Source organism: Panthera pardus, unplaced genomic scaffold (assembly GCF_024362965.1).
Source record: "Panthera pardus isolate Hobbes unplaced genomic scaffold, ASM2436296v1 HiC_scaffold_13, whole genome shotgun sequence".
Lineage (NCBI taxonomy): Eukaryota > Metazoa > Chordata > Mammalia > Carnivora > Felidae > Panthera > Panthera pardus.
The window spans coordinates 14,271,005-14,286,541 of record NW_026526688.1 but is presented as its reverse complement, the minus strand read 5'-3'; the positions used below and the strand labels follow the sequence as shown (position 1 = coordinate 14,286,541).

The window sequence follows — 15,537 nt, the reverse complement described above, 5'->3', positions numbered from 1 at the left end:
TCTGTGGGCAAAGATGAACACCTGTTTCGTGAGATCTAGATTTTGAGGATCCGTAGGCTTAGGCAGGGGATGGGTCAAGCCGGATTTGGTAAAGAAAAGTACGTTTTATTTATTTATTAAAAAAAAATTTTTTTTTAATGTTTATTTATTTTTGAGACAGAGAAAGACAGAGAATGAGCAGGGAAGGGGCAGAAAGAGAGGGAGACACAGAATGTGAAGCAGGCTCCAGGCTCCGTGCTGTCAGCACAGAGCCCGACGCGGGGCTGGAACTCACGAACTGTGAGATCATGACCTGAGCCGAAGTCGGACGCTTAACCGACTGAGCCACCCAGGCGCCCCAAGAAAAGTACGTTTTAGAGAGAAAGGAAGATGCTTGATCTAAGAAAAAAATGCCACTATCTCCCCAAATGTGTTGTCCTTTCTAAAAAAAAAAAAAAAATTAGGTTTACTTATTTGAGAGAGACAGAGACAGCGTGCATGGGGGAGGGGCAGAGAGAGAGGGGAAGAGAGAGAGAGAAGCCCAAGCAGGTTCCACGCTGCCAGCACAGAGCCTGACACGGGGCTCGAACCCACGAACTGTGAGATCATGACCTGAGCTGACACCAAAAGTTGGACGCTTCACTGACTGAGTGACCCCGGGCGCCCCTCTAAAAATTTTTTCATGTATCTTCCTTCTTTAGTTCTGGGGATACGAAGCAATCTTCTTTGTTCTTGTGTCGTATAATGTTGCACAGGCTGAACTAATAGCTATTTGTATGACATGCGGGCCAGGGCCAAATCAGCCTCGTCATCTGCCGTCCTTCCTCAGTCACTTAGCTACTTTCTGGCTCATTCATCGTTTGACCAACAGACTTTGAGCAACGGATCTATAGCCTCACGAGTGAGCATACGTCTTGACATTTCAGGTACGGTCCTTATTTTAAACGTTCTGCTGTACTGACCTCACATCATGATAACGACAGCCCGCGTACTGGCCAGCTTATGTGTCTTGACTCGTCTCTATTCACGTAGTCCCCGCTTCAGTTCAAAGAACCGTGTAGCTTAGGCTATAAGGCACCCGGGTTAAGATCTCCGGGTATAATACAGCTGGCCTTGAGCTACCTTCTCCCAAGATCAACAAAATTAGGTTAGGGACAGGAATACAAATTATAGGAGATAAGTAAAGAATCCACAAGAGGTCTTCCTTCGGTTCAGGTTTCTCCTTGGAGAGGGAAGCCTAGAGATAGCATGGTTTCATGCTAATGAGAATAAACAAAGGGGGAACAGGCCAATTCGCGGCTGATACATTTTGAGGCAAGGGAAAAGCCTCCTTGGCTGATAACCACACTAAAGAGGTGATTAGCCCCTAAATTACTCTGCCATGTCTCTGCAGACCCAGCCCTGCCAGTTGCTTCCCTCGGAGAGAGTCTGTAACCTCCTCGGTGCAGTCTCCTTTTAGAAGACAAAACCCAGAATATACGATCAAGGAGGGAGAGAAGGGCTCTCCTCCCTCCCCAGGCAACAGAAAACAATGGGGCAGGGGCTTCTTGGGGAAAAGCAGGGAGGAAAGCTGTCATCTGGGCTGCGGTGGGAGAGGATTAAGGCTGCCATTCCTACAAAGCGCACGGTTAAGGGGGATGGAGGCGACAAGGTATCATTAGGCAGAAAAGGCTCTGAGGGCTAAGGACCACCATATCTATCAGGAGCAAAAGGAAAAGAGGCTTTGGCTGAAAATTGTGGCTCAAATTTCTAGACGGTCCAGGTTAAAAAAAATAGGGAAAAACTGAAGAGTCTGCTAGCAACTAAGGGGAGAATGGCAGCCGTTGTCAGGAAGACGAGGCACAAACAACATTTGGCTTGAGAATGGCGGTAGGCACAAGCTAGTGTGTGCATGTGTGTGTGTGTGTGTGCATGCTGTGCCTGTGTGTGTGCATGTGTGTGTGTGTCCACATGTCTGCGTGCATGTGCACGTGTGCTTGTGTGTGAATGTCTGTGCACGTGCCTGTGTTTGTGCATGTGCGTGTATGTCCACATGCCTGTGTGTGTATGTGTGTGTGCATGTGTACGTGTGTGCATGTGCGTGATGGGGAGGTTGAAGGTTGGTTCTGGTCACTCTGCTTCCTAGAGAACAGTAGTTAGGTCCACTCTATGCAGGAAAGAGAAGACTGTTAAATCTTCCCTGACAACCTCCTATGAATTTCAACGAGGCCAGATGAAAGCAAAAGGAAGACTGAGTAACAGCGGCTGCTACTTACGACTTACTACGTGCGTGCCGCATGCTAAGCACCTTGCATACAGGCTCTCCCTCAGTCCTTGACCAAACTCTACTGTTGCTATTTTACAGATGAAGCAATTGTCAAGTCTCGTAGGCACCGGGCAGAGTGAAGATCTGTCTCCTAAACCTGCACCTTTCCCCACACTCTACTGCTCACGTGGACATTCCCTAAAGAGCAGGTGGAACGAAGGAGCGGGTAGGCAACCATCCTCACTCACAGAGCAAGGGACCGCGGAGCCCCCGATAGGAACCGAATCCCTCCGAAAACTCAGTCCTAAGGCTATGCCCAAACTCAGCAGCTGTCAGGTGCACCTGTTTTACCGCCGGAGAAGTAATCCCCAGCTCTCCCTCCTTATCCTCCCGAAATTGGAAGACAGTAGCACGGAGGATGGAAGGATGGGCGCAACAGGGGAAAGAATGATTTCTTAACCAAGGGCCTACACTGGGTGGCCTATGGCGATTCTCTAGCCGGCTGTGACGTTTAGGATGAAAAGACGCCGAGAACGCAGCTTCAGGGAGATTGTTTTCTTTCCTTCCTATTTGACTTTTCTCCACCCCCGCCTTTCATCCGGAGAGCCTGCGAAGTGCCCCGCGTTGTTTTGGAACGTTTAGTTATTAAAACACTGCCTGCGCTGTGGTGAGGAGAGTCGTCACCTGGAGGTGAGGCAAAGCAATGGAGAACAACGGACTTCATATAGTAAGCAGCGTGGTTCCCTTGCCTTTTCCCTGGATGAGAATCTGCTTGCATTTGTTTCAGAGAAAACAGCAAAATCACTCTATCGGCGCGCCTATGGTTTTCAGTCCACGTCACGTACGGGTCGGGTTTTTTTGGCACCCGGGTAACTGTGTAACTTACGAACCCGCGCTCTGGCGCGCGCTCGTTTTCACGCTCGGCATCGCTTACCTCCTTCGTTGTCCTTACTGTCTGTGCAGAGAGTCTCCATGGCCACATCACATCCCGCTCCTCTCCACCCTGGCTGGCAGACACAATGCCAGCCGTTTTGGTCCAGCGTGCATCTCCCATTACTGTTGCACAGACCAGGACAACCCTCTGTCAAAGGAGACAAAGAAGGAAAACACAAGCGATTTGAGGATTGAACGTTTTTGCACCTGAAATAAACAGATAAGGGACACTTAGTGGGAACAGGCCTTTGTAAACAGCACAAATACTGTAATTGCACATGGATAGAAACAGCAACAGTCTCTAAGGAATCTAATTCTTATCCAAGTGGCATCTTTGATTGGCCTGACCCTTGAGACACCACTTACCTGTGCAGGACAGAAATATATGCGACAATCCACTAACTAGCTGCGGGCCAGACAAAATTAACTTAATTTTTTTTTTTTTTTCCTTTGGCAAAGCAGCAAGGTTGATTGTATGGTGTGAAAAAGCACCTCGACAAGGTAATTTCAGAATCCCTGGCATAGATTTTCGATCTGTTGTAAACGGTAGCGGTCACTCATCAGGACGTGCCTTCTTAAAGCACCTTGTTGCTTTAAAAAATTCCCTCTAAATTCAGAAGCACGGAAGCCGGTATGAGGACGCGAACGATGTTAACAAGAGAACGTTAATTTTATCTGGCCTCAGAGTTGCCGTACCTTCATGTGAAATTACAGTGCATTAAATAGGTGCACAAAGTATAGGCCAGGATTGATGACTATACTTTATGCCAAGAGTACATTCCTTTTCACAGAATAAGCAAAGCCCAGGAAATAGTGAAGCAGCTTTAGCGTCTATTCTAACAAACATCAGGATTCAGGCTGCATACGGATGGGACAGGACCGACAGGATTTCCAACTAAATGTAATAGCTGTGCATATTTGATTACTTAGGACGGACAAAATGAAATACCATAAGGACCACAATAAAACATTGAGAGACTGAACAAAAACACGGTAGTGACGTGCTTCAAGACAGATAGCGAAGAGTGATATTTTGTGACAATCTCCCTAAGGCTTTTATGCTGTTACCTTTATATCCTATCTTGTCTGCTTTTATGGGCAAGGAGGGAAAATTTGGGAAACAATTAAAATAATTTAATATATCCAAAATCTATAATTGTTTCAGTCTAACATGACATTAAAAAAAAAAAAACAATTTTTGCCACTTCCTACTGATGATATCTGGCAGCCAAATGATCTGTTTATGAGGATGACACTTAGGTAAATTCCGGTCTCTGGTGTTCTGGTCTATGAGTGTGATGGGACACTGACAGAAACAAGGATAGAAATGCTCCAAAATTATAAGAATAATGGGCTATTAATCAGAACTCTTTGGACTGAATTATTCATAATTTGGCGCGAAATACATAGTGGCCCAAAGTGCTTGCTATAGCCACTGGGGTTTGTTACCCGGCTTCTTATAATTAGAATGCTACTCTTGTCTCGGTGACGAAATTTAAGGGAACGATCTGTTTAAAGATGTTTGTTTTATGTCTGTATTAAAAGAATTATTCATATATCGGTTTCCCCTCCTCCACTGTGGCACTTGAAATGAAAATATCTCCAAGAGACAGTCTGTCTCTTAAGATTAGAGCTAATAGACAGAAGAGTGTTCTGACAGTCTCTTGTGGCAGGGTAAAATGAAATTATACTTATGGATACCATCAGGTCAGGATAGGATTAATTCTGCTGCTTCTTTTCTTTCAGACAATTACCATCTGCATTTATGGATTTTCAATATCTAAAAGGTGAATTTTCCTTCCAAACGTTTTTGTTTTATTTTTAACGACAAAGGAAGATTTAATCGTCCCACTGACAGGTGCCACAGCTGACTGCACGCACCCAAGAGTTATTATATGAAAGCCCGGATATTGCCATGAATATTGTCATATTCTAATGAAAAGCACAAACAAGGAATAGAAAATAGGTAATCTGAGGAGAAAGGGGGAGGGAGTTTTCTCTTCTGAAAAAATATTTTCCACCTATTTCTACGAGAACTGAAGAGACGAGAATCTGCTGTTTTCTGCTGAGCCATGTTATCATTTCTGTTTTACGGAATGCACGGTAATTTTGTTGTTTTTCAGAAAATAACAGAACATAAATTATGATATCACATATATTTTGAAACATTTAGAAGAAGCCAAAGAAGTTTCCATATAAGGATAAATGAGATTGCTCTCAACATATATTATCCAGAATCTTCTTTAGATTGACAATTTCTTATTCTGTGATAAGAGAGTAAGCGTTTGTGATTCTTCAAGGCAGGATTTAAGGCTCATTAGCTGAACTGCCAACAGCGAAGCTCTTAGGGCAAAAAAAAAAAAAAAAAAAAAAAAAAGAAAGAAAGAAACATAAACAAAAAACAGCAAATATACTGTTATCTTCAGTTTTTGGTTCCAGTGAAAACTAATGCTCTTACATAGGGATGAAATCTGTGATAACCCAAAATTATAAAAATGAGACACAGACACTGAAGTCTCAGTCCTTTAAATCCAAGGCATTTCACATAATGTAAGCCTCATTTATAATTTACAAAAATATGCATGAGAAACAGTCTAATTTCATACCTAGTATGATCTGATACACAGTTATATAGAGATATATATGGAGATATGTCAACAAAGAGCAAGTATACAGTACCTTTAACTATCTTATCCAAATAGTGAGCTTGAGAAATTAAAAAGGAAAAAAAAGAACAGACAGACATTTCAGAAGTGTCACATGGGACAAGGAAATTTTCAGAATTTACATGCAAATTGAGTAGCTGCAGCCGACATAAGATTCACATCACACGACAGAGATGTACTTCATGATCTTCTAACACTGCAATATATCCACGTTTCAGCTCATGTGGTCATGATTCCAGGAAACACTCCGCATGTGCAAGGACAGTATGCAGGTAACACTACCTTTCCCAGGTGAGTTGGAATGCCCCCACCCTGCTCCGTCTTGAGATTATCCTTTAATGGCTAAGGAGAACAAATGGAATTAATTCTTTGTACTTACGAAATTGGGAAATTTACAACGGCGAGGGCTCTTTTCACTAAAGAAGTTGGGAAATTTACAACTGTGAGGCCCACAAAGAAACTTTTAGCAGGGGTAGAAAATAATTCTAACGTTTCCAAGTTCGTTTTTAGCAAAGCAGTTTCTTAAGGGTTGCACAATGAAGGGCGAAAAGGACCACACGGGAGCCCTGGAGGAACCATTTACGCGTGTTCTGATGCTGTCTTTCTTCAACCTGAGAGATGAACCCACAGAAATCGTGCTTCCCTCACCTTCTGTCTCGAATGACTTGTGGATTTACATATTATCAAACTTCCGCGTTGAATAAACAAAAAAGGGAGGTTATTTTGAATCCTTAAGCAAATGGAGCAAACCTACTATACTATGAAAAAGGCACGTGTACACTGTGCAGAGAATGATTACCCAGCAGCCCTTGACCACACAGAGGATGGGCAGTGACGCATCGCATACGTGGTCAGTCCATGAGGAAATACAGACTGTTCCAAGGTCCTGTTTCTTTTCAGGATCCAGCCTGGAATAAGCTGTTTCTCACAACCGCTCTGTAGAAACAGGATTAAGACTGGAGTCTTTCACTGGACCTGTCCATTTAATCTTTCATGAGGTTACAATGAGGCTACACCTTTTCTCTTGAACAGAGGCAGAAATACCTCTCTTGGGCTTCACCAGCAGAGAGACGTAATATATTCTTAATAAGCCTGAAATCTGCCTGCTTTGTCAAAATTCATACATCTTTAATGATCTAAAATTGCTTTTCAAAGATGCTTCTGTTGATTATTTTTCGTTACTGACACATGCAAGTGAAAACCGAACTCCTAACAGAACGATTTAAGCTCTAACAGGTTTGGTAGTTCTGTCGTGTGCAGAAACAAAACCGTAAACGCTTCTGACACATGTGTGCCCGTGGATGTAAAAGGATTCTTCATGTTGCCACAGGACTCCATTAGAGGCTTCTGAATTGCATTTAAAAATAAGTGTGTTCATAACTAATTGACAACATACTGCAGGGGAAATTAAGGTGAGGCAACACTCTCAGGTACTACTCGGAAATTATAACTTAATAAAACAATTCTATTTTCAAACGTTAAAGCAAAAACGTACCATTGGATAACATCATTCATGTAACTTCTCAATAATCCCTTCCGAACACTATATAATCTAGGAGAGCCTCATAATAGCTCCACTGATGATCTAAACAGAAACAAAGTGCCTTTAAAAACTCCGGAGTTTCCGATTCAGATAGGGTAGTACTTTTGGAGGAATTCTGAATTTATAAAAAGTCATCACGCGGATCTAGCTGGAGAGCTGTTTGCTTTTACATTGGGTCCACTTCAGTTAATGCAACCAAAATAAGGAATGTAATTAATCCTGATCTGGATTAGTAGTTTGAAAGGAGGAATGAATTATTTCTAATCCCGCCAATCCCATTATCTTAGCAAACAATCAATTACACAAAACAGTGGTTTGATTAAAAGTAACGGCAGGTTTCTCATCAGGTCAAGAGAACAACAAAAGTGGTGATGAAATTAGAAAATATATTTAAAATGTATAGCAGGTTAAAATTCATATGCCACTTTAAATATGAAAAATGCTTAACATAAATAAATTTTGCAAACGGTTAAAACCCAACCAAAAGAATAATATCTGTACTGAGAAAGAGACACTAAGATTTGACATTTGCATTTTATATCCTAGGGAATAACTGTGAGGTGTTAGTTTAAAACTAATGGAGAAAAGGGGTAAAAACCACCACGTGTATTTTGTCCTCGAAGATTAACATTTCTGACACTACCACAAAAGGCTCGTGCTGCAGAATAAAGATGTTAAAAGGAGATGTCGATAGATGGGGTTCAAATGATTATTAAAAATCATAATTGCAACAATAAAAACATCATTAGATAAGCCACGACAGGAAATAATCAGAAAAATGCAGGCACGTCGTACGAAGCCATTAGGAACAATAATCGTAAAAATAATACAGTATATTTAAAAATTAATATTCCTAACAGTTGCTGAAATGCACATTAAGTTGCAAAAAAATTTCTTTGAAAACGAATGAGTGTATTCTGACACCAAAACCAAGTCCTTCCTATTAGACCTACTCACCAAAAGTTTCAAATTTGTTTTATAGAAGAAAACTCTTATAAAAATGAGTGCCAGACATATAAAATGGAGCCCTTTTAAAAAACTATTCTCCAGTAAAATGTTGTATTCATAAAACACTTTCCCGGGAGTTTCAATTATTTATCTTTTAAAAAGACCCATGTGGGAATAGGGGGTGGGGGGGTATTACCGTATTTCCTGTAAGACAGTGATTCTTAATCTTTCTGGGGTCTCGGGTCAGTGAGAAAAGTAGCAGGAGTTACAGACTCTCCCCCGAGAAACAATGCACACAATGCACACACAAAATGCTATGATTTTTAGCTCTTCCATGGGCTCTGGTTCTATAAATCGTAGACTGTGAACACTTGTCTGATGTATTAACGATTTCCAAATTTCTCGTTCTGCTCCAGGTCCCTGTCCCGGTTCACGATAATCCAGGGGACACACATGAAGTGCCGTGAACCCAGCTCTCCTCCCTGAGGATGATAACAGAGGCTGACTTTGCGCCGGGTACTGCTCTAAGCGCTCTCTATCTCTCATTTGATCTCTCCCACAACCCTGCGATATAAATACAGCTGATACAGTAAGTGCAGATGCAGAGACTGAAGAGGGAGAGACATGTGTGCAAGGTCACAGCCTAGCAATCTCGGTCAGCATGCCTCTTCCGGCTCGCAAGTACTTTGCAATTATTCCCGACCTAACAGGAAATAGATACTACTTTCTCATCGGCCATAGGGTGCTTCTGCTGTCTCCTAGCTGCCTCCTACACGGCTTCCTTGGGAAATGGCCCGGTGGATCTGACGTAAATGGCAGAATGCAGACGAGTGAGTGTCTTTCAGACGTCAGAGCTATTTCTTGGTCTTCATTGTCTACTGTCTCTCTTTCCGAATACATTCAGATCCACAGTCATCTCTAGAACGTAACACATGAGACGACGAGTCGGGTTTCGAGCCCACGCGTTGGCGGTCCCTGGTCTACTTGCTGGATCAGGTGGGCAAAGACTCTGCGAAACCGTAGATGTGGAAGAAAGGTTTGGGTCATCACAAATATTTTCGTGATGGGATTAGCCCATAAACCTCCAGGATCACCAAAGCAAATGAGTGGTACTGTGTCCTTTTCATAGACTCCCCTCTGGGTACTTCTTTTCAAAAAGAACGATTTCTCTTTTCAAAGCCCCTGATGACCGTATCTTCCCACTTCATGTTTTGGGGACGATGAATGGAGGTGCACACAAAATGATCTACTCTTGTCTGTACCCCTTTCTAACGATCGGGAGTCTAAGGCCCCTTAGGAGGGACCTTGCTCATATTTAGTCCTGTACGGTTTTTATGTGTAGACTAGAAAGGAATAGCAACACTTTTGGAATTTCTACCTATAGGTTGTCGCCTCGTCTGCTTATCTATCAAAATTATGGGCACCCTCCTCCCTCCATTTCCTTTGGTTATCTGATTCTTCCTTTTTTTTCTCCCTGAGCGCTTCTCATGGAAGAAGTCCAGGGGTATGATCACAAGGGCAAATGTAAAAGGAGAAGGGTTGAATCAAGAACTAGCTGTGATCAATTCATTAAGAGATGCCATAAAAATACAAGGCTTTATTGATATATAGATAGAGGAGACCGAATGTGTAAATCTCCATTAGAAATGTCAACTCCAAGGCCATGCTAATTCCCATATTCCCACTGGCTGGCTCACAAGGGATTCTTAATATCTGCTGAACAAAATGATTAAATGTACTTATTATGGCGGCTCTAGGGTGTCGTACATGTGTTTGCAGCTTTTGAAGAAATTCTTTGAATAATACAGACACAGATATATGATGAATAACAGTAATACTTTTTGAGAAAGAACCACGTGTGAGCAATACCTCATTTCCTAAACCCTCCCCCTCCTTCACGCACCTGTTCCTCTCCCTTCGTGCAATCCATCCAACCCAATTACACACAGTAGTATTAACAATAAATACCATTTGCTACTCTAGGTGCTGAAAACCATGCCAAGCACTGTACATGAGACGCTGACTTAACTGTCACCACCTACAGGGCAACAGGTACTTTTATTACCTTCCCTGGTTCACAAATGAAGAAACCGAGGTACAGTGAAATAACTTCCTCAAGGTCAAAATGCTAGCGAGTGGCAACACCAAAATACCAACCAGGCAGTCCGTGGCCACAGACTTAATAAATAAGCTATATTTACAACAAGAGTCAGAACGGCGTACCCACGTAAGGTAGATTAGAAGCATCATCTTTTTATGGAATGGTTGATAAATTTACTTGAATGAAAACATAAGACGAAAAAAAAAACCCGTGGAAATCGTTAATTCAACATTGGCAATTAAAGGGGGGCCCAGGAAGTAAGATCAGAATCCAAACTAATTTGAAATATCAACCTATTGACACAGCTTCAAAAGTAAGAGTACCTTGGGGCGCCTGGGTGGCGCAGTCGGTTAAGCGTCCAACTTCAGCCAGGTCACAATCTCACGGTCCGTGAGTTCGAGCCCCGCATTAGGCTCTGGGCTGATGGCTCAGAGCCTGGAGCCTGTTTCAGATTCTGTGTCTCCCTCTCTCTCTGCCCCTCCCCCGTTCATGCTCTGTCTCTCTCTGTCCCAAAAATAAATAAACGTTGAAAAAAAAAAATTAAAAAAAAAAAAAGTAAGAGTACCTTATGTAGACTCAAGAAAGCTTTATGATATATGCTATAACCTGTTCATAAAACCCAAAGTTGGAAAAACCAATTGGCAAGATATTAAGACTGAGGGATAAAACCAGGAAAAACTTAAAGCAAGTGAGTTTGAACAACAAAAGGACAGTGATAGTTCAGTTAGGTAAAATTCTGTACAAAGAAATATCTTTTGAGTGGTGATCCTAAAGATAGTTGCCCATTTAAATATGAGGTCAAAGGAGTATATATGTCTGCTTTGAGGAAGAACTGGGATATTTGGAGGTCTACACAGAATATGATTAAGGCCAAGTTTGCTTTCCTTTTACTGTCAAAGGGATTCTTCAAAACACAAAGAAGAAACAAAGGCAAACCAAGTTGGTTGTATATACGTTAGACAGCTCCCAAGGGAAAAATAGAAATAGTCTGTGTATACGTAGTTGGTGATGCGTATGGTTATGAACTACTCACATTGTTTTCACTGTCGACAATATGCTTGGTTGGAGCGTATTAAACAGAACAGTATTTTCACTGGGCCACTGAATGGACTCCTGGGCAGAGCCCAGACATAGGCAAATAACACCGAATCCGGAAGCTGGAAGTATTTCTCAGTTTAATTACAACATTAACATCTTAAGGGCCCGTCTTCAAGAGAGGATAATTCAATCAGATGGGCACATAATGAAATACAGACATATTCTCCACTATGGCGATTACTGCAACGTCCTTGGAATCGAGGACACATTTTAATTTAGCATTGTGTGTCTCCTCATTCTTTATGACACAGACTTAAAAAAATGATTCACATTAGTATCTCATTAAAGTTGTAAGTAGGTATCCTTCTTAGGTTATTCACTACCAGTTCCTGGAGGATGACAGAAAAGCAACAATCTGCAATAAGTACATATTAAATCCATTTATTCCAACCAGTGAGTGTTTAAATCAGTGTGCAAGCTGCACACCCATTGGTTCCACGTTCCTTGACTGGGGCCCACTGCCAATTACGGATTACCTTGTCATAAAGGATTATGGCAGCGATGTAATTTTACATTCCATAAAACAATTTACTCGGGCCCCTGACAATATGTTCTCCCTCGCCATAAAATTCTCAATCTAAGACCAGGATAAAACATCACAAGAATTTTATCCTCTTTAGAAGAGTCACTAAACTTGAACTGTAACGACTAGAAAGTGAGGCCGTGCCAGCAAAGAAAAACAGTTCGTGTATGTTTGTGGACGCGCGCACGTGCACGTGTTGTTTCAAAGAGCTCTCGCGCCCCTAAAATCGGCAATGCGCTTTTGAAAACAACCTGTTTCAAATAAATTGTTTCTGAAACTTCACATATTTTATTCCTTTTGTGGGTTGGAAATGTGGCGAACAAAGTATCTGTACAAATACACTGCTTCTTCCGCGCAGCTGCCCACGCGAAATACCACTTTTCAGTTTGGAACACTAACCTGAGAACCTTCTAAAAGAGTGAAATAATATTTTCCCTGATTTAAATCAGTCCAGAAAAAAAAAAAATAGGTTCTATGGAAAAGGTGCTCTGCCAGAAACCAAATTTTATAAAGTTAGCCTTGCTGGGCAAAGTGCCATCAGAAGCTGCAAAGCTCTGTAAGGGTAACGGATAGAAAAATATTTGGTATTTTCCTTCCACACAGAATTTCCTGCCTGACCATGAGCTACGTCCACATGATGGAGCGGCACGGGGACACTCAAGAGTCCACACGGCACACTCACTAACGCTGGCACGGACACAGCCACGCAAAGAGATGAGCATCGGTTAGCGTGGGATACGGCCGGCTTGGGGTGGTCTTTGCACACGGCACGACTTCAGCCCCCGGGCCATACACGTAACCACGTCAGTAGCACGTTTGTACTCCCTGTCTGGGTTCACTGCACGACATAAACAAAACCACACTTTCTGAGGATTTCCTAGATTGAAAAATAATCAGGCTATGTTTTAGCGCCCTGACTGGGGACCGAAACTACCCAGAGACAGCTCTTAACATTAATCAATACAAACGGTAACGCGAATATTTTTCACGCTAGATGACTATTCGGCTCTTCAATTGATACGATGAACTTGGTTTTGCCAATTATTAGGGTGGTGTTTGTGTGCTCCAAGCCAGTCCAGTGGCAGGAAACCATAAAAATAACCCACTGATCTGATCAATTGCAATGCATATAATTTCTTGGTTGCGTTAGTTTTGCCTGTGCATAAAATTTAATATTTAAGAAAAATGCACAGAATAAGACTTGTAAATAATTGTGCAAAATACATCGGGTCTTCCTCTTACTGGTTTTCTCGAACATATCAGGAAAAACAATAAAAACATAACTGAATAATCTTTACCTCCCCTAGGACAAATGGTAACTTCTTTTGGGAAAGTCATAGATAAATCATAGATGCATCAAAAGTGATTTACAGGGGCGCCTGGGTGGCTCAGTCGGTTAAGCGTCCGACTTTGGCTCAGGTCATGATCTCGCGGTCCGTGAGTTCGAGCCCCGCGTCGGGCTCTGTGCTGACAGCTCAGAGCCTGGAGCCTGTTTCAGATTCTGTGTCTCCCTATCTCTCTGACCCTCCCCTGTTCATGCTCTGTCTGTCTCTGTCTCAAAAATAAATAAACATTAAAAAATAAAATTAAAAAAAAAAGTGATTTACAGAGATAAATCTATCTCATAGATGTATCTCATAGATGCGTAGATGCATCAAAAGTGATTTACAGAGATTTTATTGGTGGGTGACAGAAGAGTGTGCACAGAAGTTTAAACTTGGGTTTTGGGGGGTGTCTGGGTGGCTCAGTCAGTTAAGCGCTTGACTTTGGCTCAGGTCACGATCTCACGATTTGTGGGTTTGAGCCCCGTGTCGGCTGTGCTGACAGCTTGGAGCCTGGAGCTTCAAGTTCTGTGTCTCAAGTTCTGTGTCTCTCTCTCTCTGCCCCTCCCCCACTCGCACTCTGTCTCTCTCAAAAATAAACAAATGTTAAAAAAAAAAAATACATTTGCATGTTGAGCACTACACTTTGCCGGTACTGGTCAAGTACCGGTCTACACATGGGTCAGCCTACTCATTTCAGCCGAGAAAAAAATGCGAAGTAAGTTTAAATTCTGGAAGGAGGCATGTAGAGTCTTCTATCATGGGTTACAATTTTCTTCGATCTTTCACAATATAAATTAATTTTCCTCAAGCTGTTCTTGTTGCTGCGGTTGGTACTCTTATCTTGGCAAATCATGGGTCCAGTCATCAGTTATAATTTAAATTTTGCTGAACTAAAGACGTGAACACGTTATCACTGAGACATCGCTGACATCATTTGTTACCGCACAACAGCCAATCAAACGTGATTCAGCTTTTTGGAATAAAGAACAAATCGCAACTTGTCCTTGTAGATTTTGCGTTCCCTCATTAGTCATTGTATTTCAGCCAGGTAAGTCAGTAGTTTCTAAAGGCGTACCAATATCTGTATAAATACAAACACAAGTCACTTTGACGGTAACTACCTGGAAACGGAGGCATTTAAATATCCTCTTTTACACGCATACCTCCGTCATCATACCGCAATTTTGCTGAAAACTTTTCATTTTGTTTTCCATTATGAAATGGACTGAGCAGACAGGATGGAATATGTGTTGCTAACTTCTGGAGCAAAATGATGTGTCTGTGCGTCACCATTCCTTACGCCGGGGAAGTCCACTGCGGGCTGAGCAAGCTTCCCCATGGGCTAGTGGTAGTCATTGAGGGTGATATGCTGGTATATACAGTCATAACTGACGTACGTCTAGGCTCTTACTACGTGGCTTGTATTTACACTGGTCACAGTTCAGAGGATAATGCTTTTAGGGGCAGGAAAGAGTTAGCGTATGGGTAATAAACATATAGATAGTTTTCCCTTTGTTTTTAATGGCGGCTATATGGTGATTTTTTTTTTCCTTGCTTACACCAGTGTATTTGGAGGGGATTACTCACATGCATAATCATCACTCCTGGGGACTCGTCTTAAAAGCCAAGAGTTGGAGTGCATGTGAAAAGCATTATTTTACCCTTCACTGTTCATGGGGGGGACTAATTAATGAATACCTAACGCCATTAATTCACAATTAGATCACTTATGTTTAACCACATGCTTTCTATGCACACATATATAAATATTAATTTTGAATAGAATGATAATCATTCAGCATCATAACAATTAAACAGCTGTAACCTGTCTCATGTGTTAAGTGACAGAGCTGCAGGCAAGCTCTGTAAGCAGATGGTCTTACCCACCCATGCTCGATGTTAAAGACTTTTTAAAAAAAGAGGTGTTGACAAATCAGAACAAGTAGGCATAGTTCTAATGCAAATCGGCCAATTTGCAATGTAGATTACCCTAAAAACTAATTTGGTGTACAGGAAAAAATTAAGCTCTGTTGTTAAAGGAAGACATTATATTGCATTTGGATATAGTAGATTCCCCACCAACATAATTATTTGCTAATTTCATTCAACCAACAGAGTTTAATGGAAAAGCAGCTGGCAAAGTATTCATATTTATGGACTTCCTTTGACTGCTCCT

General features: G+C 41.8%; 1 protein-coding gene across 19 annotated transcripts in view; it reads right to left on the bottom strand.

Moving 5' to 3' along the window:
- TENM3 (teneurin transmembrane protein 3) overlaps positions 1 to 15,537 on the bottom strand; it is a 1,270,502-nt gene that overhangs the window by 75,354 nt on the left and 1,179,611 nt on the right. For 10 of the 19 annotated variants that reach the window (XM_019422144.2, XM_019422148.2, XM_019422152.2 and 7 more), the window contains 3 exons: positions 5,837 to 5,863; positions 4,226 to 4,246; positions 3,159 to 3,305 (listed from right to left, as the gene is read on the bottom strand). In XM_019422144.2, coding sequence (XP_019277689.1) covers positions 3,159 to 3,305; positions 4,226 to 4,246; positions 5,837 to 5,863 — 195 coding nt within the window. The remainder of the gene's footprint in view (positions 1 to 3,158; positions 3,306 to 4,225; positions 4,247 to 5,836; positions 5,864 to 15,537) is intronic. The other 9 variants (XM_053900818.1, XM_019422153.2, XM_053900819.1 and 6 more) reach the window with 3 other exon arrangements.